Source organism: Lepus europaeus, chromosome 19 (assembly GCF_033115175.1).
Source record: "Lepus europaeus isolate LE1 chromosome 19, mLepTim1.pri, whole genome shotgun sequence".
Classification (NCBI taxonomy): Eukaryota; Metazoa; Chordata; class Mammalia; order Lagomorpha; family Leporidae; genus Lepus; species Lepus europaeus.
Genome location: NC_084845.1, coordinates 53,298,580 through 53,326,306, shown reverse-complemented (window position 1 = coordinate 53,326,306; position 27,727 = coordinate 53,298,580). Strand labels below are relative to the sequence as shown.

The 27,727-nt window shown below is 56.5% G+C and overlaps 2 protein-coding genes across 2 annotated transcripts; both read right to left on the bottom strand.

Annotated features, from left to right (window-relative positions):
• Positions 1–912: 912 nt before the first annotated feature.
• On the bottom strand, positions 913–11,918 carry LOC133748461 (cocaine esterase-like). The gene is made up of 12 exons (XM_062177255.1): positions 11,787–11,918; positions 6,690–6,894; positions 5,665–5,803; positions 4,906–5,039; positions 4,567–4,825; positions 4,064–4,162; positions 3,665–3,805; positions 3,465–3,545; positions 3,100–3,244; positions 2,540–2,677; positions 2,053–2,125; positions 913–1,651 (listed from the first exon to the last, which is right to left on the bottom strand). Exons 1-12 carry the CDS (start codon positions 11,863–11,865, stop codon positions 1,465–1,467), a joined length of 1,680 nt encoding a protein of 559 aa, XP_062033239.1. The 5' UTR covers positions 11,866–11,918; the 3' UTR covers positions 913–1,464.
• Positions 11,919–14,366: 2,448 nt separating this feature from the next.
• LOC133748460 (cocaine esterase-like) lies at positions 14,367–25,891 on the bottom strand. Its single transcript, XM_062177254.1, has 12 exons — positions 25,735–25,891; positions 21,199–21,403; positions 19,840–19,981; positions 19,057–19,190; positions 18,717–18,975; positions 17,795–17,893; positions 17,412–17,552; positions 17,229–17,309; positions 16,881–17,025; positions 16,319–16,456; positions 15,740–15,812; positions 14,367–15,312 (listed from the first exon to the last, which is right to left on the bottom strand). Exons 1-12 carry the CDS (start codon positions 25,811–25,813, stop codon positions 15,126–15,128), a joined length of 1,683 nt encoding a protein of 560 aa, XP_062033238.1. The 5' UTR covers positions 25,814–25,891; the 3' UTR covers positions 14,367–15,125.
• Positions 25,892–27,727: the final 1,836 nt, after the last annotated feature.

Genomic DNA, 27,727 nt, shown 5'->3' with positions numbered 1-27,727 from the left:
CAGGTGAGATCCCACCCCACTGGGTTATTCATTTAGGGCACCGCCCCCTGGGATGAGAAAGGGGAGGGCGCTCTCTGCCCCTGGCTGTGCTTGGGAATCCTCCTTGGGCTGCCTCTTCCTCTCTTCCCTCCTTGGCAACCCTGGCCCATTCATGCTGAGTATCTCTCCATGTGTGGCAGCCCTCAGTAGGCGTGCAGGTGTGGTCACGCTCTCTCTCCTTGAAATAAAAGCTGCTTGTGTGCACTGCCTGTGGCTGCTGCTGCTTTGAATCCTCTTCTCCATGGGACAAGAACCTTGAGTAAAATGTAAGACCCAGAGGCCCACACCAGTCCCCACTGGGGACCCAGCATGGCACTTGTGGTCCTGTGATAGCAGTGTGGGGACCGGGAGTCAACCTGAATTTAGGAAACATCAGGCTCCCTGCAGGAAGGAGGAGCCAGCCGGGGCACGGGAGCACCCAGGGGAAGTGGACCCTGGCTCATGAAGAGCTGACTTTATGCCTCCTGAGAACTGGCCTTGACCTCTGCTCAGCCGAGGGCTCTTAGTCACTATGGCCAGGGATAGCCCAGGCCAGGTCCAGGGGAGAAACATTATCTGTATACCCCACGAGGGAGGCAGGGGCCCAAGCACTTGGGCCCTCCTCTGCTGCTTTCCCAGGTGCCTTAGCAGAGATCTGGGTCAGGGGTGGAGCAGCTGGGACCTGAACTGTTCCTCATATGAGATGCCAGAGACTTGGGTAGAGGCTTAACCCCCTGTGCAAAGCAACAGCCCTATACTCCAGGTTTACTGCATCAATGATTCATGGTGTCCCAGCTGTGGAGGTAAGCAGGTGTCTCTTGAGAGCTGAGGGTCTAAGGAAATGTGACAGGTTCACTCAGGTGAATGTGACTCAGCTGTGAAAGGACTGGACCCTTTATTTGTGCTGCATGGATGGACTGAAGCACCCTCATGGCAGCCAGCCGGGATGAAGTCATGGTTGCTCATGGTGTCTGGGTCCTCAGTGGCCACTAAGAGATGTGAGATCACAGGGCATGCTGGGAGGAGGAGGAGCATGTAGGACTTAAGGCACCCAGGGTAGGCAACAATCCCCAACGCAATTCCCTCCTCATGGAGAATGACTGTGGCTGGGAGGAGAGGAAAGGGAGGGTGGGGAGAAGGTTGAGGGGGCAAAAAAGAGGAGGGGCCCAGGGCCCAGTTGGTGTTGAGGAAGCTGGGAGGTCATGGTGTTGCCCAACATAGCTCCATGGAGGGTGTACTGGGTGCGTCTCACACAAGGGGACCCAGGGCAGGCTAGGCAATGAACTTCAACCCGTGGGTTCTCCACAATGTTATGTTAGGTTTACGGAGGCCAGAGGACTGAGTGGCCACGTAGGAGTGCTCAATGCATGTCTCCTCCGGGGATGTGTGTGAGTGCATCGGGGCCCCACCTTCAGGAGCCCCTGTCCCCCAACCCCACACAGGCAGCTAAAGTTCTGTGTGCTTCTGCTCAGTGCCCCTTAGCTCCTGGACCCTCTGGGGCAGGGTGTGGGTCCAGAACTGGAACCTGCGGGCCTTCAGGGCCTGGCCCACTGCAGGCTGCACGTTCAGCTGCAGGTATCGCTCGTCCTGGTCGAACACAGGCCAGTGTGGGAGGCCCTCGCCATTGGGGTTCCTGCAGACAAGACGTCAGGAAGGGGGCACCACAGTCACTATGAGCACTGCCCAGCCCAGCAATGAGCACCTATCTGGGGTCCGGCCAGGCCACCTTGTAGGCCAGGAGGGGTAAGGAATGAGTTTCCAGAAGCAGGAGACTCAATGACCTCCTTCCAGTGGGGACCTGACCTGTTCCTCCCCCACAGGGAGCCCTGGGCGGAGCAGCTCATGGCCCACCCCAGGTCACTGGGAGATGGGTAGAGTGTGCCTGGTCCCCAGGGCCCCTGTGAGTGCCAGTGGGTCCTGCAGCTGGGGAGGGCGCTGTCATGTGACTTAGGACCCTGGATGCTGGTGAGGTCCCCACAGAGGAGGGAGGGCAGAGGGTCCCAGCTCCCTGGGGTTTTGGGGGGGTCGTCTCACCCGTTGCGAGCAAAGTTGGCCCAGTACTTCATCACCCTCCTGTTCAGCAGCTCCTCCTCCTCTGTGAGGGGCACTGCAGAGGGGAGGGGGCAGGGTCAGCTCGGGCCACCCCAGTGCTGCTGCCCCATCATGCACCATGCTCACTAGACCACGCTCCATGTCCCCAGTCAGCCCCTAAGTCATTGACACTGGCTTCTCCCTTGCCTGCATGGTTGCTTTCCTTGTTCCTGGGACATTTGTAAGGAAACAGACATGACTTTGAACCCATGTGCACCCAGGCTGGACACTCATCCCTGGGCGGGCAGAGGAGGGAGCAGAGGCTGCCCCTGCGGGCTCTCAGACCCAAACCTGGCTCCGCCCTATGAGCTGTAAGACTTTGGACCCTGGATCCCATCTGAGCCTCATCCTTTCTTTCCTTTGGTGGGTGCAGAGCCCCTCAGGGAAAGCCTGGACCTCATCCCCATCCTGGTAAAGGAGGAAGATTCACCTTTCTTGCCATAGAGAAACGATCTGAAGACAAAGAGGATCTCATCGCCGTGGTCGGCCCTCACGTGGGGCGGCCTGAGGTCCTTTGTGAAGCTGGGTCGATGCTGGAACTCGTAGAAGTAGACAGGGGCGCGGAAACCTGGGGACAGACTGGGTGAGATGGGTGGTCCCAACCCGTTCTTCTCCTCCAATGCCCGTGGGGATGACACATAATTAATGCACTAGCTGTGTCCTGGGCAGTTGGGGAGAAGTAGCAGGGGGAACAGGTGCAGTGGACAGCTCTGGGTTAGATCCTGGCCTTGGACTTCATGGCTATGAGGTCTAAGAACAGTGAGTGAAGCTCACTCAGCCCAGTCTGCTCCTCTGTACCAGAGTGGTGATGTTGGCCTTGAAAGGAGCCATGGGGGTTTACTGATATGAGTGACACCAAGTGCCTGGCACTCGGGGGCCCAGTTAGGACATGGATCAGGACCAAGGCCTGAAATTTGTCACCCTCAGGAAAGGGCCCCCAGCTCTGAGCTGCCCCCTAGCGAGTGAGGCCTCAGTCACAGATGAACTCACGCTGGAAATGTGCTACTCGGAGTGCAGGCATCACGAACATGGCGTCTGCCATCATCTCCTGGAACTGGGCCATGAGGGTCTTGGGGTCCTCATTGCTCCCCATGTACTCGTCCATCAACAGGTCCCCCAAAGCGGGAGGCAGCATCTGGCCCAGGGGAAGGGGGAGGAGTGAGGGGAGCAGCTCCTGGGAGAGAGGCAGCAGCCTCAGCTTGGGGGACGGAGGTCCTGTATAGTCAGAAACTGGGGGCAGAACCAGGCTCCGGGAGACCCCACCCAAACACACAGCAGAGCCTTGGTTCCTGGAGTCCCTGTGTGGGCAGGTGTCTGGGATGCGCTCTGTTTGGGCAGGAGCCTAGGGACCTCACCAGCTGTTTTGTTGCTTGATGCATTAGTTCCTTCATGGCCCCTCTGTCTCTCTCCTCTTGAGGGTCTGTGGCGAACAGGAACTGAGTGGAGAGGGGAGAGTCCCAAGTGTGTGTGGGGGGCTGGGTTGGAGCATTGAAGCCCAGAGGCCTGCTAATCACATGGGCTAAGAGGGAACTCAGGAGCTAGGGCTGGGGCTCACCTTGGGGAGGTCCCAGCCACACTCATCGTTGTTGACACCAATGATGCTGGGGACGGGTTGAAAGTCAGCAGAGGCCAGCAGCTCCTCGGGGTGTCTGGGCAGGAAGACTCCGTCCACCACCCCTGTGATGACCATGAAGGCCTGTGGGGTCACACGGGGTAGGGAGGAAGCTGTGTTCCAGGTGTTCTCTAAAGCCCTTTAAGTTCTCCCATCCCTGATTGGCTCTTCCAAACATGTTCACCCTCACCACCTAGGGACCCCGCTGGGCATACAGGACTGGGTCCCCTGTTCCGATCTAGTGCAGGGATATCAGGAGGGCATGAAAGTGAGGTAGCAGCCCCAGGGACTATGAGGTGCACACAAGCCCATCACCCCTCACCCACGTGCATGGGGCCCGACCTGGGTGATGGCCAGCATCTCCTCTTCACTCTTGGCCCGCAAGCAGCGCACCAGGGTCTCAGAGTCCACCTGGCCACAGCCAGACAGGTTGGCCACCTCCTGTAATGGGACCACACAGGGGCTGGCACAGCCATGTAGATATATGGTGGTAGCCCAAGGCCCCACAGAAGGCAGGTGCACCCCAGATCACACAGGGTGTGGTGTGTGCACGGCTGCAGTGAAAGCTGACTATTTTTCCTTCCCCATGACTTGGCACTGCACAGCCACAGTGGGCAGCACCTGCTTTGCCAAAAGCCTGGGACTCAGGGAGGTAGCACGATGGAGCAGATAACCACCTCTGACTCTGCTGAGACACAGGTGTGTGGCTTCTAACAAAGGAAACTCTCAGAAATGCAATGGTGGGCAGCAGTGCCTGAGAACCCAATGGTCCTCCCTCCCTGTGCCCCTTGACCAGAGGTGAAGTATAGGAAGGAGCAGCAGGCCTGGGCAGTGAGGACACTCACTGTGGAGACCTCCTCCGATGAGCTGGTGATGAAGCCAGGCAGCAGGGCTACCCCACTCTCCATGATGGCTCTGTGGAAGAGACCTTGGGACATGGGCGACACCACATGGGATGACACACTCAAGCCACCCGCAGACACACCAAAAATGGTGACCTGGCCAGGGTTGCCTCCAAAGTGGGCGATATTCTGCTGGACCCAGCGCAGCGCGGCCACTTGGTCCAGGTAGCCCCAGTTGCCGGCGGCGTGCTGGTCTCCAGTGCTGAGAAGTGGCAGAGACAGGAGTCACAGGGCTTCCTGGTGCCACTCATCCCGCAGTGCCCACCACAGCCCCGGTCTCACCTGAAGAAGCCCAGGACTCCCAGGCGGTACTGAATATTGACCACCACCACGTCCTCAAATGCCGCCAGTGCAGTACTGTCGCACAAGGAAGCCATGCCCATAGTCAGCGCACCACCGTGGATCCACACCATCACCTGGGGAAAGTCAAGGGAGTAACTCATGGCTTCCTCCATCTAAAGAATGCTTATCCCCAACCTGGTCTAACCACTACCTGGGGTCTGTGCAGAGCCAAGCACAACTCCGGCCTGAGTGCAGGATCTGGGCCATGAGCTAGGGACCCAGGTAGAATCAGGAAGACCAGGCCTCCCATCCTTTGAGTCTCACCCCTTGTTCAAAGTTTGGTCCATCAACTTCTGAGGGCCCTGGGAAGTGGACAAACAACGGCTCTCTATATCATCAATCCACACGGATGCCAATCCAAGCGCCTTCCCTTCTTCAGGCCCCCACACCATCCGTGCTGGGAGCTGTGGTGACCTCTGAGTGTAGCCAGGGGTCACTAGTGTGCCTCCTGGGCATGAGGAGCTGCAGGTGTCCTGCGTCCATTCAAGGCCATCAGTCTGACCTCTGACATCTCAGTCCCTGGGACTCCACGCCCAGGCATCAGCTGCCCACCGTGGGGGAGCAGCACTTCTTGGCTCCGATAGTGAGAGGCTTCTGGACAGGTGCACTCACAGGAGGGCCCGTGCTCAGTTTCTCCTTTCTCATCTTCTAGCAGAAGGCAATGCCCTCCCACCCTGGCCGACCCTGCCCCACACTCACAGGCAGGTCAGAGCCTTCACGGGCATGTGCAGGCGAGTAGATGTTGAGGTACAGGCAGTCCTCGGACATGGGGATGGATGGCGGGGTGAGGTTCAACTGTAGAACAGCTTGATCTATCATAGCCAAGTTCTGCAGACACCTGGAGCCACCCAAGGCAGCCATTAGTCTAGGCGGCAGCCACAGCCAAGCCTGGGTCCAGTGTGCCCGACCTCCCCGGGCCTCCTCCTACACCGTGCTCACTCATGAGTCCCCATAAGACACTTCCACAAGGATCCAGGTCCTAGACTCTGGGTGAGCTGGGATGGTGTGGCATCCTGGGAACCTCAGGTGTCTGAGAGTCTTGGGGACCCCGTCTTGACTGACAGGGGACTCTGTGGGAAGTCGGACTGCAGGAGGGGACATTCAGTGCTGCATACCCAGACCCAGCCATGCCGGAGCAGGCCAGCCTCCCGCACACGCCACCTGGATGGACGGATGGCGTTTCCCCAGGAAGGGCAGTGGACGTCCCTCACCTTCACTCTAGACTCAGGACCCTCACCGTTCCCACAGTCTCCAGTCCTAAGGGCATACACGGGTCCCTGGCCAATGTCCTCGCCCTGTTGTTAGCCTCGTGACCATGACGACCCCCTCTGGTGCCCATCTCAGGGAGCTGCAGGATCTGCTGATGGAGTCAGGGACTCCTACAAGCATGTGGAGCCAGGTGGACCTCACCCAGACACAGCGCCCCCTGCAGGCAGCGAGCCTGTGGCCTCTCCTGGACACGGGGAGAGCGTCTCTGCTTTTCTCTCTGTACCTGGATTTAATGTGCTCTGAGTGCCAAGTTCTGGCCCCAAAGCATTTCATTGCCCCTGCATCCTCCAAGCCTAAGCAGACTCACTGAATGACGCACGAGGGAGCCATCACCACAGGGAAAGCTGGTAATGGGAGCTCTGTCCCAGGACAGCTGGGCTGGCCCAGAACTCAGAGGATCTTTCCCCTGACCTCCTGCCGGAGTGGGAGCTTCCCTGGGCCCTGGGAGCACTTACATGGCTGGGTGGGAGGTCCCGTCCCTCACTCCACTCCAAGCTTCAGCAGGTTCAGGAGGTGCAAACCGCAGCGGCCCCAGAGGTGGCTTGGCAAAGGGAATTCCCAGGAAGGTGTGGACGCCCGCATCGGTGCCTTCCACGTGGACCAGGCTCCCGCGCACCTGCCCCGTGTGCGTGTTCCGGATGGGGCTGGCAGAGTCGTGGCCTGTGGGCAGAGAGGCGCATCAGGTGGGGCTCCTCATCAGCTGCCCTCCCATACTGCTCTGTGGTCGTCTCCGTGACATCAGCACCTTGGCCTTGCCAAGGCCTCGGACCTCCAAACACTGACCTGACCAACGTCCTGCATAAGAAACTCTCCCCCATATCCCAGCCAGCAGTGCTGTCCCTGGGCCCAGCTCAGGACATCCCACAGCTCAAGAGGCTCCTGAGGTCCTAGCAAAATCCCTTAGTAATAGGCGAAACACAGGACCAATTGCACAGGTGTACAGAGTTCTGGCACGGTGGTGGGCATCGGAACTTCTACACATTGCAAGTGTTAGGAAATTGACAACTGCTCTGGGAACCTGACGGGCAGTCCTTCAAAACTTAACCTGGAGCTCCACCTGCCTGGCAAGTCCCACCCTCGGTAGAAGCCCAACGGAAGTGCAAACTGTTGGGCAGACACTGGCACAGCAATAGCAAGGCAGCCGGGATGCTCCCCTCCTAACACAGCGGGCGACTGAGGGTGACCGTGGAGGGGAGATCTCTCTCTCCCTCTGTCTCTCCCTCTTTCCCTGTCTCTCTGCCTTCAAATCAGTAGAAACCAGGGCCGGTTCTGTGGTGCAGCAGTTTAATGTCCTGGCCTGATAGGATCTCTCTCTCTCTCTCTCTCTCTCTCTCTCTCTCTCTCTCTCTCTCTCTCTCCATCTCTTCTCTATGTGTAACTCTGACTTGCAAATAAACAAATAAATATTTAAAAAAATATAAAAATTTGCAGAAATCAATCTTCCCCAGCCCATGAAAGCTGACTCATCCTTGGGAGGAACCTCCCATGTCACAGTAGGCGATGCCCGGCCACAAGGGTGCTCTGGGCCCTGGGTCCGGGAGAGGAGAGCCTGGCCCCGGAGCGGGTGAGTAAACAGCGCCTCTGTGCTGACCTGGTCCCGACCTTGTCCTTGTCGTTCGCCCCAACCATGGAGGACAGAGTGACTGCAGCAGCAGCTCCGGCTGTGAGGCTGACAGTGAGCTGGAGCTCAGCAGAGTCCACGGAGGACAGGGGCGGCTTCCGTGCAGACGCTGCCGCGGTTCCTGCCCCGGACACGCACAGCGACTGCCACGGACCTTGGGAACAACTGCTCCCTCTCTGAGTGGGGAGAAAACCCCAAATATTACTTTATTGGGAGCCACAGTGATGTGGGGCAGACGATCTGCCTGGAAGGTTCTTGTCGCCGGGAGAGCCTGTGCATTTCAGGGCACAGACTAGAGAGGGAAAGGGTGTGGGAGAGACCTGGGCCTTTAGAATGAGGAGACAAAGGATCAAAAACACACCCAATGAGTAATACCCACATGGCCTGATTCACGATAAAACAAATGCCAGGTTCTAGGGTGGGGTCACGTTCAGCCTGGAACCTTAGCCTTGCATACATCTCTGCCAGGTGCATGGGGTCAGAGGAGACCCTGGGTTACAGATGGGCTTCTGGATTCGCCTGAGGGGCTTTGTATTTTGCAGGTCCAGTTACCACGACTGGCCACTTGGTGTGGCCAGGCTCCCATGCACCTGCCCTGTGTGTGTGTTCCGGATGGGGCTGGCAGAATCCTGGCCTGTGGGCAGAGAGGCACATCAGGTGGGGCTCCCAAATGTTGCCCTCCCACTTCTGCTGTGGCCGTCTCCTTGGCATAGGCCCATGGCCTCCCCAAGGTCTCTGATCTCCAAAGACTCGCTGCACAGATTTCCTGCAAGTGCCTTCATGATTCCCTCAAATGAGTGGCCAGAAATAACGTATCCATAGTGATAGGAAGCAGGTCAGTGCGTTTCTGCTGCTGGGGCCTGGATCTCACCGCGTGGAAGAACTGATAGAGTGATCTCTGTGAATGCAATAAAAAGCCGTGGAAGTGCACAGTGGACATTGTGCAAGGCCCTGGGACCTTGCTGGCCGCTGAGCAGGAGGCCCTAGGCTGGGTGGACAGAAGCCCATGATACCACCCACCTTTCCCACTCATGGTCTTTAATTACATTCTCCCTATATGTGGGCTCAGTAACCATAGAAGCAACGAACTTTTCAGACCGAAAATATTCAGGCAAATATATCGTGTGTCTGTGCTCAGTATCTACAGACTTCTTTGTCACTCCTCCTGACACTAATATAACAGTTCTTTACCCAGCACTTGCACTGTATGGTAGAACTCATCTGGAGATGATTTAACGTGTGCCAGAGAGCTGTGACACATACACGCAAACACGACGCGACATTCCGTAAAGAACTCGAGCGTCCCCAGTTTCGGAATAGGCGCTCTGGAATTTTGGAAGAGACTCCCAGTTTAGGAATAGGCTCCCAATTCTGGAATAGCCTGCAGCCTGCTGGAGGACCAGCAGAACGAATCCCTCATCTGATGTGCGCTGTGGCCAATCTCAGACACACCCACCTGTGGCAATTCAAAGACTTCATTATTTGTGTGGCTGGGCCAGGGTGTTAAGAGTCTTTGCTTCAAACTCCCCTTCCCTCTGGCTCATGGAAGCGGCTTTTATACACACACACAGAGCATAAGCTGGGAAATTTGGGGGCCAGGGGAGAGTCTGAGCCTGAGGTAGTGTCCTTAGCATTCGTCTCCCCTGAGCTGTGGCTGTGTATGGGCAGATTTGTACCTGGATTTCAGACACGCCCACACACTGTATCCTTTCAGGGTCAGACTTGGGGACTGCTCTGTCCTGACTGATCATCTACTTTTTTCCCCTAAGATTTACTTATTTGTTTGTGTGAAAGGCAGACTTACAGAGAGAGGGAGGAAGGAAGAGAGAGACAGAGATCTTCCCCCCACTGGTTTACTCCCCAGTGGGCCACAATGGCTGGGGCTGGGCCAGACCAAAGCCAGGAGCCTGCAACTCCATCTAGGTCTCCCAAGCACTTGGACCATGTCCCTCAGCTTTCCCAGGGGCATTAGCAGGGAGCAGGATCAGAAGTGGAACAGTCAGGACTCAAACCTGCGCTCACGTGGGATGCCAGCTCCGCAGGTGGCAGGTTAACCCTATGGGCTTCCACGCTGCCCCTCGACTATCTCTTTAAGGAATAAGACTTCTGCAGGAATAAGAAACCACGTGCTCATCATAATACGGCCAGGGGATTGATTTTTGTGTTGTTGGCGGGGGAGTGGACATGGGGCTGCTCCAGGGAGAAACTGGGCCTTTTTTATCTTTGGGAGACTCTGTGACGACACCAAGAGACAACTGGATTTTTTTTTTTTTTTATTATCTTCCATCCTCTGGTTCAATCCTCAAATGGTCACAACGGCCAGGGCTTAGCCAGCGATGAGCCAGGAGCCTGGAACTCTATCCAGACCCATGGGTGCCAGGGGCCCTAGCGCTTGAGCCATCACCTGCAGCCTCCCAAGAGGTGCTTTAGCAGGAAGCTGGATGGGAAGCAGTGTTGCTAGGGCTTGAAGCGGGCACTGTGATATGGCATCTTTTTTTATTATTTATTTATTTATTTATTTTTTGACAGGCAGAGTGGACAGTGAGAGAGATTGACACAGAGAAAGGTCTTCCTTTTGCCATTGGTTCACCCTCCAATGGCCACCACGGCTGGCGTGCTTTGGCCAGCGCACTGTGCTGATCCGAAGGCAGGAGCCAGGTGCTTATCCTGGTCTCCCATGGGGTGCAGGGCCCAAGGACCTGGGCCATCCTCCACTGCCCTCCTTGGACACAGCAGAGAGCTGGCCTGGAAGAGGGGCAACCGGAACAGAATCCGGCGCCCCAACCGGGACTAGAACCCGGTGTGCCAGTGCTGCAAGGTGGAGGATTAGCCTATTGAGCCACGGCTCCTGCCAACAACTGCATTCTTTCTGACCATGAAACCCACAGGAAATACTGTTTAGCCACTGGGGGTGGAGTTACGGCCCAGCAGCTTAACCTGCCGCCCGTGACACCAGCATCCCGCATCAGAGTGCCTGTTGGATCCCAGCTGTTCTGCTTCTGATCCAGCTCCCTGCTCTCGAGCCTGAGAAGGCAGTGGAAGCTGGCCCAGGTCCTGGCCCTGATTCCTGGTCTCCACAGGGCCCATCCCCATTGTTGCAGCCCTCTAGGGAGTGAACCGGCAGATGGAAGCGCACTCTCTCTCTTTGGTCTCCCTGACTTTGTCAATTTTCAAATAAGTAAATGTTTAAAAATCGATAAATGACTAAAAGAGGCATCTACAAGGCCAGGCTGAGCCTCCTGCCAGGCTCAGACATCCTTGAGAGCCTGGGCAAAGGGCCGGGAATGGTGGAATTGCAGCCCGGCTGGGCACAGGGGAGGGTGAGTTGGAGCCCCTGGGCAGAGTAGATTGGGACAGGGTGGGGGAGAAGACCTGTCAACCTAGAGCATCCAGGGTCAGACACCCAGGCCCCATACTCACCTGGGAGAGCTCTGGTAAGGACAGGGAGGGCCCGGGCAGGTACAGAGCCTCTGGTCTTTGCCTTCAAACAGAAGCCTCTGGCCCCAGGGCAGCCGCGTGGGCTGAGGGGCCCTGTGGCCTCTGAGATCAGCCCCAGGGCCCCCATGCTCCCTGCTACTAACCTTAGAGGGGACCTGGTGCCTCTGGCCAAGAGCACCCAAATGTCGCTAATTGTTCTCAGGACCGTGGGCGGGGGCGCCAACAGCCACACACACAGGAAGGGAACGCCCAGACCCCTCAACCTAAGCTGCCCTCTTAGAGCCCCTCCTGTTAGGCTCCCTCCTCGGAGTCTGGGGCCTCTGGCAGCGCTGACCCTCTCCAAGCCTCAGGGCCCAACCTGGGCGCGCTGGTGGGGCGCTGTCACCTCCACCCGCTCCACCAGCCCAGGCGCTGCCCTCCCGCGGCCGCAGCTCTAACTGCGGGATTGGGCAGATCCGACCCGGGTCCCTGTCGCCGCCCGAGGGAGCCTCACCATGGGCTGGGACAAGGAGGAGCAGCAGGAACCCGCAGGCCAGGGCACCAATCCGCGCGTCCAGTCGGTGGGGCCCCATGGTCCGAGGCAGGTCCGCGTGTGCGCTGCTGTGTCCCCGACGCTGCGCCAGGCGCTCCAGGTGCGGATAGGGCTTTGCTCAGGCCGGAGTTCGGCCTGGGCGGGGAGCAGGCGGGGCGTGCCGCGGGGGCGGGTCTTGGCCTTGCGGGAGAGCGGGACTGAGCTCTCAGGTAAGGACCTGGCCTCCTCCGCTGTATCCCGGCCCCTGTGTGGTGTGCCCGGGACCCTCCCCTCTATCCTGCAGTTACTACGTTCACTGTTCTGGCAGCTGTGGCCCAGGAGGGTGGAGAGCAGGGAGCCATGGGCTGTGACTGCAAACACCGGGAGAGCTTCTGGAGCAAGATCAGGATCCCTCATATATTTTTTAACCTTTTTTTTTTTTTCTTTTGAACAGGTAGAGTGTACAGTGAGAGAGAGAGAGGCAGAGAGAAAGGTCTTCCTTTGCAGTTGGTTCACCCTCCAATGGCCGCCACGACCAGTGTGTTGCAGACCTCACACCACGCTGATCCGAAGGCAGGAGTGAGGTGCTTATCCTGGTCTCCCATGGGGTGCAGGGCCCAAGCACTTGGGCCATCCTCCACTGCACTCCCAGGCCACAGCAGAGAGCTGGCCTGGAAGAGTGGCAACCGGGACAGAATCCGGCGCCCCGACCCAGACTAGAACCCAGTGTACCAGAGCCACAAGGTGGAGTATTAGCTTATTGAGCCATGGTGCCGGCAGGATCCCTCATAGAGAGAAGTGGGATGATCTGTGGGGACGCAGGACTGGCCTGGCGCCAGCGCTGCAAGGTGACTGTCCCCCAGTGCTGTGAGCTCCCCCTGGTTTCAGGACTCAGTTTACCTGTTCAGCTGTCTCCACAGGCCCCTCCCTACTCAGTCATGCATCTTTTGAAAGGCACACATGACTCTGGCCCTTTTTTTTTTTTCATTTGTTTAATCATTTACTTACTTAGTATCTGGGAGGCAGAGATATTCCCCAAAGGCCCGCGGTGGTTGGGCCTGTGCCAGGCCAAATCCAGGAGCCAGGAACTCAATCCCAGTCTCTTGCATGGGTGGCATGGAAAAAAGTAGGTGAGCTATCACCTGCTGCAGCCCTGCGTGTGCGTGCTCAGGAATTTGGAATCAGGAGCATTTCGGGGTGGGGGGCACCCCTTGTGGTGCCAGCATCCCATATGGACGCTGGTTCGAGTCCTTGCTGCTCCTCTTCTGATCCAGCTCCCTGCTAATGCACCTGGGAAAGCAGAAGATGGCTCAAGTCCTTGGGCCCCTGAATTCACATGGGAGACCCAGAAGAGGCTCTTGGTTCCTGGCTTCAGATTAGCCCAGATCTGGCCATGGTAGCCGATATAAGATCTCTCTCTCTTTCTAACTCTGCTTTTCAAATAAATAAATAAAGCTTAAAAAAAAAAAAAAGCAGCTCTGGGACTCAAACCCAGGTACTCCAGTGTATCATTGTGGGTGTCCCACGTGGCGTCTTAATGGCTAAGCCAAGGTTCCCTCTGTCGGTGGCACTTCTTAAGGGCTATCCCCCGATCACTCTGTGACTTCCCATGTCCCCACCTCCCCCCAGAGAGGTGTGTTCTGCACTTTTCATAGGAACCGGTGGATGTGAACCCAGCGAGGCACTCCCGAGCCCCTGGAGAGGCACGCACTTCAGTGGCAGCTTCCAAAGCCTGTGTCCCTTCAGGCTATAGGGAAGCCAGCGTGGCACAGGATCCAGCCTCAGTCCCTGGGAGAAATAGTGTCGGGACCAGCCTCGAGTGGCCTTTGGTGCCCGCTGAGAATCAGCCATGGCTTCCGAGTGCTGCCCCTGCCCCTGCGGTCACAGGAATCCATCCACAGAGCAAAGAACACCAGCAGAAGGGGAGGAAACATTTTCAAATGATTTATCTGACAAGGGATTAACGTCCAGAATATATAAGGAACTCAAACACACACTTTTTTAAAAAAGCAATCTGATTTTAGAAAGGCAAATTGTCTGAATGTGTAAGTTTCCTAAAGATGCTACACAAAAGTTTAAAAACTCTAAGCAGCCAACATCACTGGTTATCAAGGAAACACAAGTCAAAACCAGAACGAGAAACCAGCTCACCCTGCTTAGAATGGCTCCCATCAAAAGGACAAAAATTAGAAATGCTGGTGATGATGAGGAGGAGGGGGAACTCCTCTACACAGTTAGCTGGAATCTACGGAGGTCTTCAAAAAGCTGGAAACACACCTAGCATGTGAATTCCTGATCCTGGGCAAATATCCAAAGGAAATGAAAGCAGCATGTCAAGGAGACACCTACGCTCCGGTGTTCACGGTGGTACTGTGGGCAACAGCCGAGCTGTGGAAGCACTGGGTGTTGATGGACAGGTGAAGATGTAAAAGGCTCGTGGTACATACACAATGCGGTGTTACTCACCCATAAAGGCGAGTGAAATCCTCTCACTTGTGGCTATGTGTTTGCACGGAGGGCATCGTGTGAAATGAAATAAGCCAGCCTCAGAGAGACAAGCACCATGTTTACACTCACTTTTACTTTTTTAATACTTATTTTTATTTATTTGAAAGAGTTTCAGAGAGAGGTAGTGACCGAGTGAGAGAAAGGTCTTCCATCCGCTGGTTCACTCCCCAAATGACTGCAGCAGCCACAACTGAGTTGATCCAAAGCCAGGAGCCAGGAGCTTCTTCCAGGTCTCCCATGCAGGTGCAGGGGCCCAAGCACTTGGGCCATCTCTCCTTTGCTTTCCCAGGCCATTAGCAGGAAACTCGATTGGAAATGGAGCAGCCAGGACTCAAATCTGCACCCATACGGGATGCCAGCATCGCAGGTGGTGGCTTAAGCGGCTGTGCCACAGCACTGGCCCCTGCACTCACTTTTAGAAGCTACACAAGTTGACCCCATAGCAGCAGAGAGAACTACAGTGGTCACTAGCGGGGAGGAGAGGCAGGAGGAGAAGCCTCTGCAGAGGTTGGATAACAGTTACCACAATAGAGCTGGAAGCAATAGGCTGTAGAGCTCTAGATCACGGCAGGGTGACTGAAGTTTACTCCTTATCGTGTGTGTCAACAGAACTAGAAGACAGAGTTCAAAGATCCTTAAACAGAGAGCATTAAGTATCTGATTTGACCTTTGTTATCTTGTATGCACGTTTGCAGTATGAATGCTGCATGGACTGGCTGAGTGGATGGCCGTGGATGGAGGATTCAGCCGGCAGTCCCTACGGGTGGTGCGGGCACTTTTTCCTGAGCCCTCGACCTGCCTCGACATAGGCGGCTACAGCTCTTTGTGCTTCTGCTCAGCCCCCATCAGCTCCTGGACCTTCTGGGGCAGATACTTGGTCCAGAATTTGCGCCTGTGGGCCTTTAGGGCCTGGCCCACTGCAGGCTGCAAGTTCAGCTGCAGGTATCGCTCCTCCTGGTCGAACACGGGCCAGTGTGGCAGGCCCTCGCCATTGGGGTTCCTGCAGACATCAGATAGGCACAATATCACTCGGAGCCCTGCCTAGCCCAGCCCAGCCCAGCCCAGCCCTGAGCACCTATTAGGGTCCGGCCAGTCCACCTTGCAGGCCAGGGTGGGTATGGAATGGGTTTCTAGAAGCAGAAGAGCAACACCTCCCCCTAGTGTCAGGCTCACGTGGGGACCCAGCATCCTGACCTGGCCTGTCCCTCCTATCACAGAGAGCCTCTGGGCCAAGCAGACAAACCCCAGGTCACTGGGAGATGGGAAGAGTGTGCCTGGTCCCCAGGGCCCCTGTGAGTGCCAGTGGGTCCTGCAGCTGGGGAGGGCGCTGTCATGTGACATAGGACCCTGGATGCTGGTGAGATCCCAACACAGGAGGGAGGGAAGAGGGTCCCAGGTCCCTGGGGATTTGGCGGGGGTCGTCTTACCTGTTCCGAGCAAAGTTAGCCCAGTACTTCATCACCCTCCTGCTCAGCACCTCCTCCTCCTCAGAGAGGGGCACTGCAGAGGGGAGGGGACAGGGTCAGCTCGGGCCACCCCAGTCCTGCTGCCTCATCATGCACCACGCTCCCAGCCCAGGCGGAGCTTGACTCTGAGCTGTCCCAGGACCGGCGTCTGCCTCTTCCTTCATTCCCTGGGGGGCTGGGAATGCCCAGCATTCTCTTCCTCAGCTCAGCCTCTAGGTCACTGGACACCTGCTCATTTCTGGTCCAGAAAATTCCTTTCTTCTTCTGACTCAGGGAAGTCACTTAGGAGACAAATGCGCCTTCGAAACACCTGCCTCTGCTCCCCCGCCGTACCCCGGGGGTGGGCAGAGGAGGAGGGGCCCAGGCTGCCGAAGAGGGCTCTGGGATTCTAACCCTGGTTAGCCTTCTGAGCTATGAGATGTTGTGCACCTGAGCCGCCCTCTGTCAGAGCCTCTGTTCTCCATCTGTATGGACAGGCGATGCCCCTGTAGGGACCAGGCCATGGCTGTGCCCCATCTCCAGAGGATGAGGAAGACTCACCTCGAGTGCCCCCGAAGAAGGATCTGAAGATAAGCAGAACCTCGTCACCGTGGTCGGCCTTCACATGTGGCGGCTTGGTGTCCTTGGAGAAGCTGGGCCGATGCTGGAACTCATAGAAGTAGACAGGGGCGTGGCAACCTGGGGCATCGGGGTGGGAGGGTGGACAAGCCATATCTGGAGACCAATTACCTGAAGCTTTCCTGCCTCACCCTTGATGATGGGCTATCTTGTCCCTGGTGGACTAAGTGATGGAACAGCACAAAGTGGAGCAGGAGCAGTGGGACCAGCCTAGGTGGATTCATGGCCTTGAACTTCCTAGCTGTGTGGTCACGGAACGTCCCTGAAGTCTGCTCACCTCCCCTCAGCTTCCTCATCTGTGAAACGGGGGTTTTCTGCCTCCTGGAGTAGCCATGAGGATGAACTGAGATGAGGGCCATCAAGAAGCTGAACTCGGGGCACAATAAAGACATGGACAGGGACCCGGACAGGACAGACTTCACCAGGAACCCACAGATCTCAGCTGCTTTCTTGCCATATTGGCCTTAGTCACAAATGAACTCACGCTGAAAATGTGCCACTTGAAGGGCAGGCATCGTGAAGATCAAGTCCCCCATCATCTCCAGGAACTGGGTCTTGAGGGTCTGGGGGTCCTCACTGCTCCCCAGGTACTCCTCCATCAACAGGTCGCCAAACTCAGGAGGCAGCATCTGGCGCAGGTGGTGGAAAACATGCGGGTTAGACTCTGGGGCAGGGGGGCGACAAGTTCAGGGTGGAGGAATCAGGTCGTGGGATGGGAAAGAAAAGGGGGAAAGGGGCATTGTGACCCCGCCCACAAAGCCCAGCCTTAGCTCATGGGGTCCTTGCACGGGCAGTATCTTGGGGCTGTGGAGGAGGGAGCCAGGAGCCCCACCATCGGTTTTGAATATCTCTGTACAACAGCTTGCATGGTCCCTCTGTCTATTCCATTCTGTTGGTCGTAGATGCCCATGCTCTGGGGAGTGAGAGGAGAGTCTCAGGTTGGGTTGGGTGGTTCTGGAGCTGAGTAACCCCGCTATCCATTCTGGACACATAGTGGCTTGGAATCGGGCCTCACCGAGGGGATGATCCAGCCATACTCGTCGTTGTTGACACCAATGATGCTGGGGACGGGTCGGAAGTCGGCCGAGGACAGCAGCTCCTGGGGGTGCCTGGGCAGGAAGGCCCCGTCCACCACAGCAGGGATGATCTTGAGGGCCTGGGGGACATTCAAGTCAGGGGACAGAGTCAGGTCCCAGCCTTCTCTGATGCCTTCCAGCCTCCCTGGCTCTGCCCAGCGGCTCACACCCACCCTCAAGAGGCTGGGATGTCCTCACCTCCACTTCCCATCCAGGACCATGAGGACAGCAAGGCATGGAAATGAGGCCCTGGGCCAGGGAGGATGATGGGCACTCGGGCTCTCTGCCCCCCTCCCGCCATCCCCTGTGAATTCAGCCTGACCTTGGTGATGGCCAGCATCTCCTCTGCACTCTTGCCCCGCAGGCAGTCCACGAAGGCCTTGGAGTTCTTATGGTCACAGGCAGACAGGTTGGCCACCATCTGTACAGGAACCAAGCAGGGGCTCGATCATCCTTGCAGGAAGGGAGTGGGATTTACCCAAGGCCCTGGAGGGAACAGGTGCACCCCAGATGTCACAGGATATTGTATGCTACTTGTCCGGTTCTTTAAAAATAAACTTATATCTTTTAATTCCATGAATGTTTTTTATAAAGACTTATTCATTTATTTGAAAGGCAGAGTTAGAGAGAGAGGAGACATACACACATGAGAGAGAGAGCAGAGAGAGCGAGAGCGAGAAAGAGAGAGAGAGAGAGATCCTCCAACCGCTGGTTTATTCCACAAACGGCTGCAATAGCCAGGACTGGGCCAGGAGCTTCTTCTGGGTCTCCTACATGGATGCATGGGCCCAAGGACTCTGGCTGTTGCTGCTTTCCCAGGCGTATTAGCAGGGAGCTGGATAGGAAGCGGAGCAGCCAGGACTCAAACCTGCACCTGTATGGGAGCTGGACTGCAGGACACAGCTTTAACCCACTGAGCCCCTGCGCTGGCCCTGACTGCAGTTTTGTTGTTGCCCTAAATTCGGAGGTGCCAGTCAGGGTGACCAGCTCAGCTGCTTAGATGGTTGTGCCCTCCCTGGAGGTCCCCAGGGAGACAGCGTGGAGAGCACAAGCAAACTGAATCACTGCAATTGCAGAGCTGTGTGAATGCCGACCCCTCCACCCTTCACAATTCCTGGGCAGGCGCCAGTTCCGAGGCTCCCCGGTGGTCCTTGCTATGCTCATTGGATAGACAGAGTAACAGAGGCGCTAAGAGACAAGAGGTGAGGCAGCGGGTCGGGGCTTCTGCAGTGTAGGCGACTCACTGCGGAGATCACGTCAGACGAGTTCACTATGAAGCGAGGGAGCAGGACCACCCCACTCTGCATGATGGCTCCATGGAAGAGTCCTTGGGACATGGGTGACAGCACATGCGCAGACACACTTATGCCACCTGCAGACTCGCCAAAAATGGTGACCTGGCCAGGGTTGCCCCCAAAGTGGGCGATATTCTGCTGGACCCAGCTCAGCGCGGCCACTTGGTCCAGGTAGCCCCAGTTGCCGGTGGCGTGCTGGTCTCCAGTGCTGAGAAGAGGCAGGGACAGGGGTCACAGGGCTGTCCTGGTGCCACTCATCCTGCAGTGCCCACCACAGCCCCGGTCTCACCTGAAGAAGCCCAGGACTCCCAGGCGGTACTGGATGGTGACCACCACCACGTCCTCAAATGCTGCCAGCACAGAACCGTCATACATGGAAGCCAAGCCTATAAACAGTGCACCCCCATGGATCCACACCATCACCTGGGGAAAGTCAAGGCCAATACCATGAGGCTCCCATCCAGCCTAAATCCCACCTGGACACCACCTGGACTACCCAGCAGTTGGCTCTGTGCACCTGCTCGTGGAGACAGAGCTCCAGCAGGGGGCAGGACCTGGGCCCTGTTTCAGCAGGAGGAGCTGGCCTTCCATTCTTTTTGCTCCACCTTGTGCATTAAAGCCTGGTTCCATTACTCCCAGAACTCCTTGTGAGGTGTCCAGGAAATGTGTGTCCCCTGGGTTGTCCCACCTAACATTAATCAAAAGTGTCCTGTGAGTGCACGTGGATTCAGTTACTTTACTGTTATCATTGACCCTCCAGATAGTCCATGGCTGGGTCTTTGATGACCTCCAAGTGCAGGCCTTGGGCTCCTGAGTGGTCTTCCTGTACCTGAGCTGGCTGGGTGGGTCCTAGGTCTGTCCCAGGGCCACAACCTCTGACTTCCAGGAGCCCCGAGGCTCTGCGACTCATTCTCTCAAGGGTCAGGTGCCCACCTGGGTAAGAAGCATTTCTTGGCTGATACTGAGAGGCTCCTCAGCAGATCACAGACCGTGTGGCCCCACCAATCCTATCCTTTCTCATCTTGTAGCAGAGGAATTTCCCCCACCCCGGCCGACCCTGCCCCACACTCACAGGCAGGTCAGAGCCCTCACGGGCACGTGCAGGCGAGTAGATGTTGAGGTACAGGCAGTCCTCGGACACGGGGATGGACGGCAGGGTCAGATTCACCAGTTTCACAGTCTGTGTATTCATTGCAGCAATGTCTTGCAGACACCTGGTGACCGCCCACATGAGAAAGTCAGTCCAGGGTCTGGCCGGGGCCAAACTGGATTGTGGGTCTGGACTTTCACCCTGCCAACCTCGGTCCTCCCTCCCCGATGCCCTGCTCACACACAACCTTTCTCCCATGTCTCTTCCCATCAAGTTATAGGCCACAGGCTCTGGGAAGCTGCTGTGGGTTTCTGGGGAGGTCTCAGTGTTGTCGGGGCTCTGGAGCCCACTGCCTCGGAGCTGGGAAACCTTGATTTTAGGGGACTCTGGGGAAACCACTGACGACGTGTGATGACATTCACTGCTGTATCCCGGTACCCATTCAGGCCTGGAACAAGGGCACAGCCCACACACAGGGGCTGCAGGAACGGACAGATGGAACTGCTCATGGAAGGGCAGTGGGACGTTCCTCATGCTACACACACACTCTCAGGGAGCCTCCTCACTCCAACACAGGCTCCAGTTCTAAGAAGGAAACAAATCCTGGGGCCAGCACTCTGGCATGAGCAGAAAAAGTTGCCACCTGCAGAGCCGGCATCCCATATGGGCGCCGGTTCGAGACCCAGATGCTCCACTTCCAATTAGCTCTCTGCTTATCCTGGGAAAGCAGTAGAAGATGGCCCAAGTGCTTGGGCCCCTGTGCCCATGTGGGAGCCCCTGAAGAAGCTCCTGGCTCCTGGCTTAGATTGATGCATATCTGGCCAGTGCGACCAACTGGGGAGTGAACCAGTAGATGGAAGACCTCTCTCTCTGCCTCTCCTCTTTCTGTGTAACTCTGACTTTCAAATCAATGCATAAATAAATCTTTAAAAAACAAATCCCTTGGCCACTGGCACCTGGCTCAGTGACTCTGGACATTGTCCCCAGGCATCCACCACTGCTGCCTCCTCAGGGACCTGCAGGATCTGCTGCTGGAGTCAGGGGCTGCTGCCTGCCTCACGGAGCTACCTGAACCTGTCCTGGGGACAGCGCCTCGACTGAAGAGTCTCTGCTCGTTCTTCAGTCCCTGGAGCTGATGTCCTCTGAATGGCAAGCCAGTGCCAGGATCCTGGCAAAGCCACTGCACCTCTCCCCTCCAGCCATAGATGACTCATCGGAAAAATACTCATGGGAATCTGCTGAACACGGAGGGAAAACAGACTGGGGTGTTGGTGAACAGACAACCGTACCTGGCCCAGGGTCTAGAGGCTGGAGCTTCCCTGTGCCCCTGGGAGCACTTACATGGCTGGGTGGGAGGTCCCGTCCCTCACTCCACTCCAAGCTTCAGCAGGTTCAGGAGGTGCAAACCGCAGCGGCCCCAGAGGTGGCTTGGCAAAGGGAATTCCCAGGAAGGTATGGACGCCCGCATCGGTGCCTTCCACGTGGACAAGGCTCCCGCGCACCTGCCCCGTGTGCGTGTTCCGGATGGGGCTGGCAGAGTCGTGGCCTGTGGGCAGAGAGGCACATCAGGTGGGGCTCCCCAGAAGCTGCCCTCCCACACTGCTGCTGTGGCTGTCTCTGTGGCATCGGTTCCTCGGCCTTGCCAAGGGCCCTAGACCCACAAACCTGGCTTTACCAGCTTCCTGCCTGAAATGCTCTCCCCCCACCTCTCTGCTGACTCATGACCCATTTATAAGAAATATCCAGAATCAGTAAACGGCCGAGGCAGAAAGCAGGTGGCTGGGCTCTAAGAATGAGGTTGGCGGTGGCTGTGGGGGGAAGGTGACTGCATGCGACAACCTCCGACGATCCCGAAACTGTAGCTGAGCAGCGATACCTGAAAATGAGGGTGCAGCTGCGGAACTGGCAGTGGGCAGAGGCTGGAAGAGGAACAAGCTAGAAAAGCCTGCATCCCTGGATGTGGAGGGCTAAGGCTGCTTCAGGCAAGGGCTCAGATACGAAGAGACTAGGAAGGGGCTAGAAAATGCCAGAGACTGGTTAGATGGCCCTGCCCAGCACCCTGATAGAAACGTGGACAGTAAGGCCACCTGCCATGTTGACAATGACAGCTACCTTTTTGGAAACTGGAGTTTCCAATAGTTGTGTCTATGTCTTAAGAGATTCATGGAAGAAGGAGGAATTTGAGAGTGATGACTTAGGATACCTGGTGAAAGAAATTTCTAAGCAAAATATACAGAAGGAGCTGCGGGACCTGCACTGTGGCATAGCGGGTAAAGCCATCGCCTGCAGTGCTGGCATTCCATTTGGGCGCTGGTTCGAGTCCCGGAAGCCCCACTTCCAATGCAGCTCTCTGCTATGGTCTAGGAAAGCAATGGAGAATGGCCTAAGTCCTTGGGCCCCTGCACCCACATGGGAGACCAGGAAGAAGCTCCTGGCTCCTGGCTTTGAATTAGCGCAGCTGCAGCCATTGAGGCCATCTGGGGAGTGAACCAGCGGATGGAAGAGCTCTCTCTCTCTGCTTCTGCCTCTCTGTATCTCTGTCTATCAAGCAAATAAATAAATCTAAAACCGAAAACAAACAAACAAACAAAAAACAAAGAGTGCAGCTATTTGAAAGGTTCACAAAGAATAAAGTATATTTAAAAAAAAGAAGAAGGAGGAGGAGGTGCATGGGTATTGGTAGTTACTTTCAGTGAGATTTACCGTGAGGCTCAACAAAGGGAATCAGTTTAAAAATTTGGGAAGTTCACAGCCTGCTCACTAAAGAGCAAAGGAGTGTGTAAAGAACAACCATGGTGTGGCCAAGGGACCACTTGCTAAAGAGATTCCTGCAGAAGGAAGCCAGGCACTACGCGTCGGAACAACAGGACATTCTGCAGCCTTCGGGGCCATCCCGCTTAGCACGGGCACAGGAGCCTGGCAGGGCAGAATGGCTCCAGAGAATGGCCATGGTCACTGCCTCGCTTTCCACTGAAGTGTCCTGTGGCTATTCCGGCCCTGTTAACAAGTGCCCAAAGGGAGCGACCCACAGACCTTGGTGGCATCTCTCGGGTGCTACATTTGCAGAGGTGCGCAATTCACGTCTTATGGTGGCAGTGGGGGTGGGTCTTGGTGGCTTCCACTGAGATTTCAAAGAAAAGTTGGGGAGCCAGGCTGAGTCCTCCTCCAGGGGAGAAGCCACAGCCAACATTTACCACTAGAATGCACAGGGAGCTATGGAATTGTGTAGCCCTGTTCCTCCGAACCTCACACACTGTGCAGTGCCAGGAAGGGGAAGCTGAGGGCACCAACACACCGCCTGAAAGAGTGATGTAGGCAGGGGAGTAGCAAGAAGGAGCTGAGGGCTATACCGCCCAGACCCTAGCCCCTTCCGTGCTGATCCGTCATGGTTGCAGGTTCAGCACAGCCACTGTCCATCATGTACCTGAGTTCACTTCCCATCATGCACCAGACCCCACGATGCTTCCTAGATTCCAATGCATGCCCTGAAGCCACATGTGCACCAGACATCGTGCAACTCCTAGAGAGAACTCCGTGCGCTGTAGCCCTGCCCAAACCTCTGCTTTCATTAAATATTCAATTAGGCCCTGCCTTGGGCACCACCCATCCTATAGAAGGACAACACTGAGTCTTGCAAATTGCAACACTCATTTTCTCCTGAGATTGCCCACGTTCCTGAGTGTGTACTTCCCCTTTGTCTTCAAATAAACCTCATATCCCTGCTCCCCATTATCTGCGTCTCCCGGAATTCATTCACATGTGGAAGCAAGAGCCCGGAACAAGTCTAGTGTGAGCTGACCTCTCTCTCCCTCTCTCTCTCACCTCCCCCCTGCAGCAGCAGCAGCTTCATACCTGTGGCCAGCAAAGCCAAAAGCCCTGGGGGCTCACCCTCCCCCCCCCACTGTAGTGTACATGAGGTTCTGGCCTTGGAGTTTCAAAGCAATTGCTCTGCTGGGTTCTGGACTTGGGACCTGTGAGCCGTTTCTTCTTGCCTGTGTTTCCCCCTTGGCAGAAGAATGATCACCTATGGTGCCTGTTGTACCACTATTGCTTGGAAGCACACGAGTTGTTTGCTTCACGGTTCACAGTTACCATAGTTTGCCTTGGGCCTCCGATGGGACTTGGGACCTTGGACTTCTGAGTCATTGTGGACTGAGATAAACACTTGCAGACTATTGGCATGAAATGAACGCTTTCTCCATTGTAAGAAAGACTCATGGGGGTCGGGGCACAATGCTCCGGGTTAGCTATGGGTGTGGTCCCCAGAGCTCCACGCTGGGGGCATGGTCCCCAGTGTGGTGGTGGTGGCGGTGAGGGATGACCTCAACTTCGGGGGTTGGGCAGCCACTCTTCTTCCCTCACGGAGAGAGGTTGCCCGCACTCACGTCTGTGAGTGCATATCGACCTCTGAGGACACTCTGAGGCATTATGTCTAAGGTTCTGGGACCTTAATGGTCCCCGCAGAGGAGCCAGGACCAGCTGGGACAGAAGAAGAGCGACTCCCTGTGACTTGTCAATGATTCTTTATGGAGATGGATCCAAGCCAAACCACTATTTTAAACATGCAGATCCTTCTTCCTAAAAGATCCTTGTCAGCTCAGAGAGCCTGGAAAGGGCAGATAAAGGTTGATTCTTTGCTGGGAAGAAGAGATTGGGAAAGGGTAGCTGGAGAGAGTCAGGTCCTACAAGTCGTGCGTTTTGTGTGACAGGATCAAGGGCTGGGGACTCTGCCCACACAGCTGCTGTAGAATAGTCCTGAAGCTGCTTGGAGGAGTCACCATAGAACCCCAACACTGGGGTCCCTTGCCTGGTGCACAGTAAGCCAACCGCTAACACCAGGGTGGTGGGAAAGACACACAGGTATTCACTGCCAAGCGCAGAGCAAGGAGCCACAGGGCTAGCACTTAATTCCCGGTCTCTCCAAGGGTGGCAAGGCCAGCAATCTTCAAGTTCAAAAGCCAGCAATGAGCAGTGCCAGCTCAGCTCGCAGGGGCCCCTGGCTAGCCCACTTCCTTTGATTGGTCAGTGATGGTGGTGAGCATGTTCCCTTTGGAATGGCAAAGGTGGGCTCCTGTCCATCCAGGTCCATGGTTAGATGGGTTCTGTGTTTGATCAGGGCTGGTGACTTCCTGACAAACATCGCAGCTGAAGTCTAACTCCTGGACCTCAGTTCTTTCAGCTGTAAGGGGGAAAATGAACTCTCCACTTTGCAATCTGGGTGCTGCAAGGAGGCTAGCACTGAGATGTTAGTTATAGGTGAGGGACAACTAAACTGCAGGATGAGGGAGAGATACTGGGATCTGATAAAATCTGTACCAAAGGCTACCATGGTTGCATAGCCCTGGAGGTCAAGGTGAACCTTAGCCCCAGGTCAGGTGCAGGGACTGAGAAGGACCTGCTGGCCGTTGGATCAGCTTTGCTGTGGGGAGCTGGGGGCTTCCGAATTCCCAGACTGGCGGTAACCTTGCCTGGGGCCCTCGTTGGAGAGGACTAGGAGGCACATCAGGCCAAGGGGTTGACTCTCAGAGCCAGCAGCAGCGGGAAGGTTTATTGTGGTCGTGACTCCTTCTGCCAGCTCCAGACCCAAGCCCTGGAGGAAAACGGCCCCGGTTCCCACGCCTCCGCCTGTCCCGGGGCTGCTGACCCAGACCAGCGCTGCTCAGAGCTGCCGTACTGGGCTCACTCCTCTGTGTCTGGGGCCTTGGACAGCCCCGACCCTCTCCAAGCCTCAGGGGCTCACCCCTGGCACGCGGGTCCGGCGCTGTCACCTCCGCCCGCTCCACCAGCCCAGGTGCTGCCCTCCCGCGGCCGCAGGCTCTAACTGCGGGATTGGGCAGATCCAACCCTGGTCCCTGTCGCCGCCCGAGGGAGCCTCACCATGGGCCAGGACAAGGAGGAGCAGCAGGAGCCCGCAGGCCATGGCGCCGAGCTGTGCGCCCCGTCGGTGCGGCCCCATGGTCCGAGGCAGGTCTGCTTGTGCGCAGCTGTGGCCCCCAGGGCTGCGCCAGGCGCTCCAGGGGTGGATCAGGGCTTCGCTCAGGCCGGAGTTTGGCCTGGGCGGGGAGCAGGCGGGGCGTGCCGCGGGGGCGGGGCTCGGGAGAGCGGGACTGAGTGGGCAGAGGTCACCTGCGGCCCCCCGGGGACCGCAGGTCGCGGCGTGGTGGCCTCCACCCAGTCCCCGCCACTGCGCGGTACCTGGAACCCTCTCTTCAATCTTGGAGTCACGGAGTTCACTGGCCCAAGAAGGTGTTGGGGGCGGGGCTGCCGAGGAGCTGTTATTGGAACAACCTGGAGGGCTTCTGGTAGGTGGTGCTAGGTCGGGCTCCCACAGAGAAATGGGGTGGCCTTCAAGTGGGGTGAAGGACAGCTCTTGAGAAAAGCCTGGGAGGTGTGACTTGTCCCCAGTCCTGGGACCTCCTCCCTGGCTCTAGGACTGGTAGTTTACTGGGTCCCATGGTCCCTCTTTCCTTGGAGTCCACGCTCTGAGGGTCTCCGTGGGCCCCCTCCCTACTCAGTCACAGCCTTGCTTTTCAAACTCACAGGTGACTGGGGCACTTAAGGACACCTCCTTCCCTCCCCCCCACACCCCCCCAGTTCTCTGTGTTCTACCTCCTGCCGACATCTGGGGCCTTTCTCCACTTGACAAACCATGAAAGCCTGCTAGTCCGACTGCTAGGCAGGAAGACAGGAATTAGCCTACGTGTGTGGCAGGGGCCTTGGGCACACAGAGCGCCTGCCGGAGGACTGCAGCAGCCTGGGCAGCATGCCCGGCAAGCAGCCCAGCGTCTGCACTACACAGCCCTGCCCACACTCCAGTGACTTCATAGGGGCTCTCGGCCTCCCCCCAACCCCGTAAGGAAAGCACCCCAGGAGAATCCTCTCTGCCTGGCGCCAAGAAGGCCACCCGCTCTGATAATGAAGTGACACCCTGACAGCAGGGTCTCCATTTCATTGACAGATGAGAAAGGAAAGAAAAGCACCCCCCACCGTGAGACTATGGTCTGTATCTGAGACAACAGCAGTCCACCACATTATGCTTGGCAGAACATAGAATCCCCCTAGCTTGATTGCTCACGCTCAAAACACCTGGACCCTAATGTCACGCTTGTAGCTGGTAGAAGTCCCATGTATGATTTAGGTCATCTCGGCCCTAGCACCCATGTATTCCCCTCCCCTCCTTGTGGTTCTTGCCTTTATCAAAGCTTTGAGCTTCGGGGTTGAGAGTTTTTTAGGGCATGAGCCTGCTTTCAACTACAGGCGATAATGGACCGTCAGATTCTTTCAATGTGAGGCACTCCTCTGTTTTAGCTTGTCTGGGTACAACAACAGCACAGCCTTGGAGGAATTGTACCTATTTTGTATCCAGCAAACCCTTTGTCCAGAAGAAGATTATCTTGGGGGAAGAACTGGACATTGGAGAAATGACAGGTTCTCCAATAAATAATTTTTTTTGACAGTCAGAGTGGACAGTGGAGAGAGAGACAGAGAGAAAGGTCTTCCTTTTTGCCATTGGTTCACCCTCCAATGGCCGCTGTGGCCGGCGCGCTGCGGCCGACACATCGTGCTGGTCTGAAGCCAGGAGCCAGGTGCCTTTCCTGGTCTCCCATGCAGGTGCAGGGCCCAAGCACTTGGGCCATCCTCCACTGCCTTCCTGGGCCATAGCAGAGAGCTGGACTGGAAGAGGGGCAACCGGGACAGAACCTGGCGCCCCGACCAGGACTAGAACCTGGGGTGCCGGCGCCACAAGTGGAGGATTAGCCTACTGAGCCGTAGCACTGGCCTCCAATAAATAATTAAGAAAACTGGATACAGAAGTATGAAACTGGTCATATATATATTAAAATCAACTCAAAAAGTTGATTTGAGTAAT

Bases quoted from the DNA above. Each gene is read 5' to 3' on its own strand.
- LOC133748461 (XM_062177255.1), bottom strand. From the start codon at position 11,865: ATGGGGCCCCACCGACTGGACGCGCGGATTGGTGCCCTGGCCTGCGGG. The intron at 5,040-5,664 runs GTGAGTGTGGGG...GACTTTCCCCAG, and splicing joins GTGAAGGCTCTGACCTGCCT to GTGATGGTGTGGATCCACGG. The intron at 1,652-2,052 runs GTGAGACGACCC...TCTTGTCTGCAG, and splicing joins GCCAACTTTGCTCGCAACGG to GAACCCCAATGGCGAGGGCC.
- LOC133748460 (XM_062177254.1), bottom strand. From the start codon at position 25,813: ATGGGGCCGCACCGACGGGGCGCACAGCTCGGCGCCATGGCCTGCGGG. The intron at 17,894-18,716 runs GTGAGTCGCCTA...GTTCCTGTACAG, and splicing joins CGTCTGACGTGATCTCCGCA to ATGGTGGCCAACCTGTCTGC. The intron at 17,026-17,228 runs GTGGGGCTCCTG...CACCTGCGCCAG, and splicing joins AGAGATATTCAAAACCGATG to ATGCTGCCTCCTGAGTTTGG.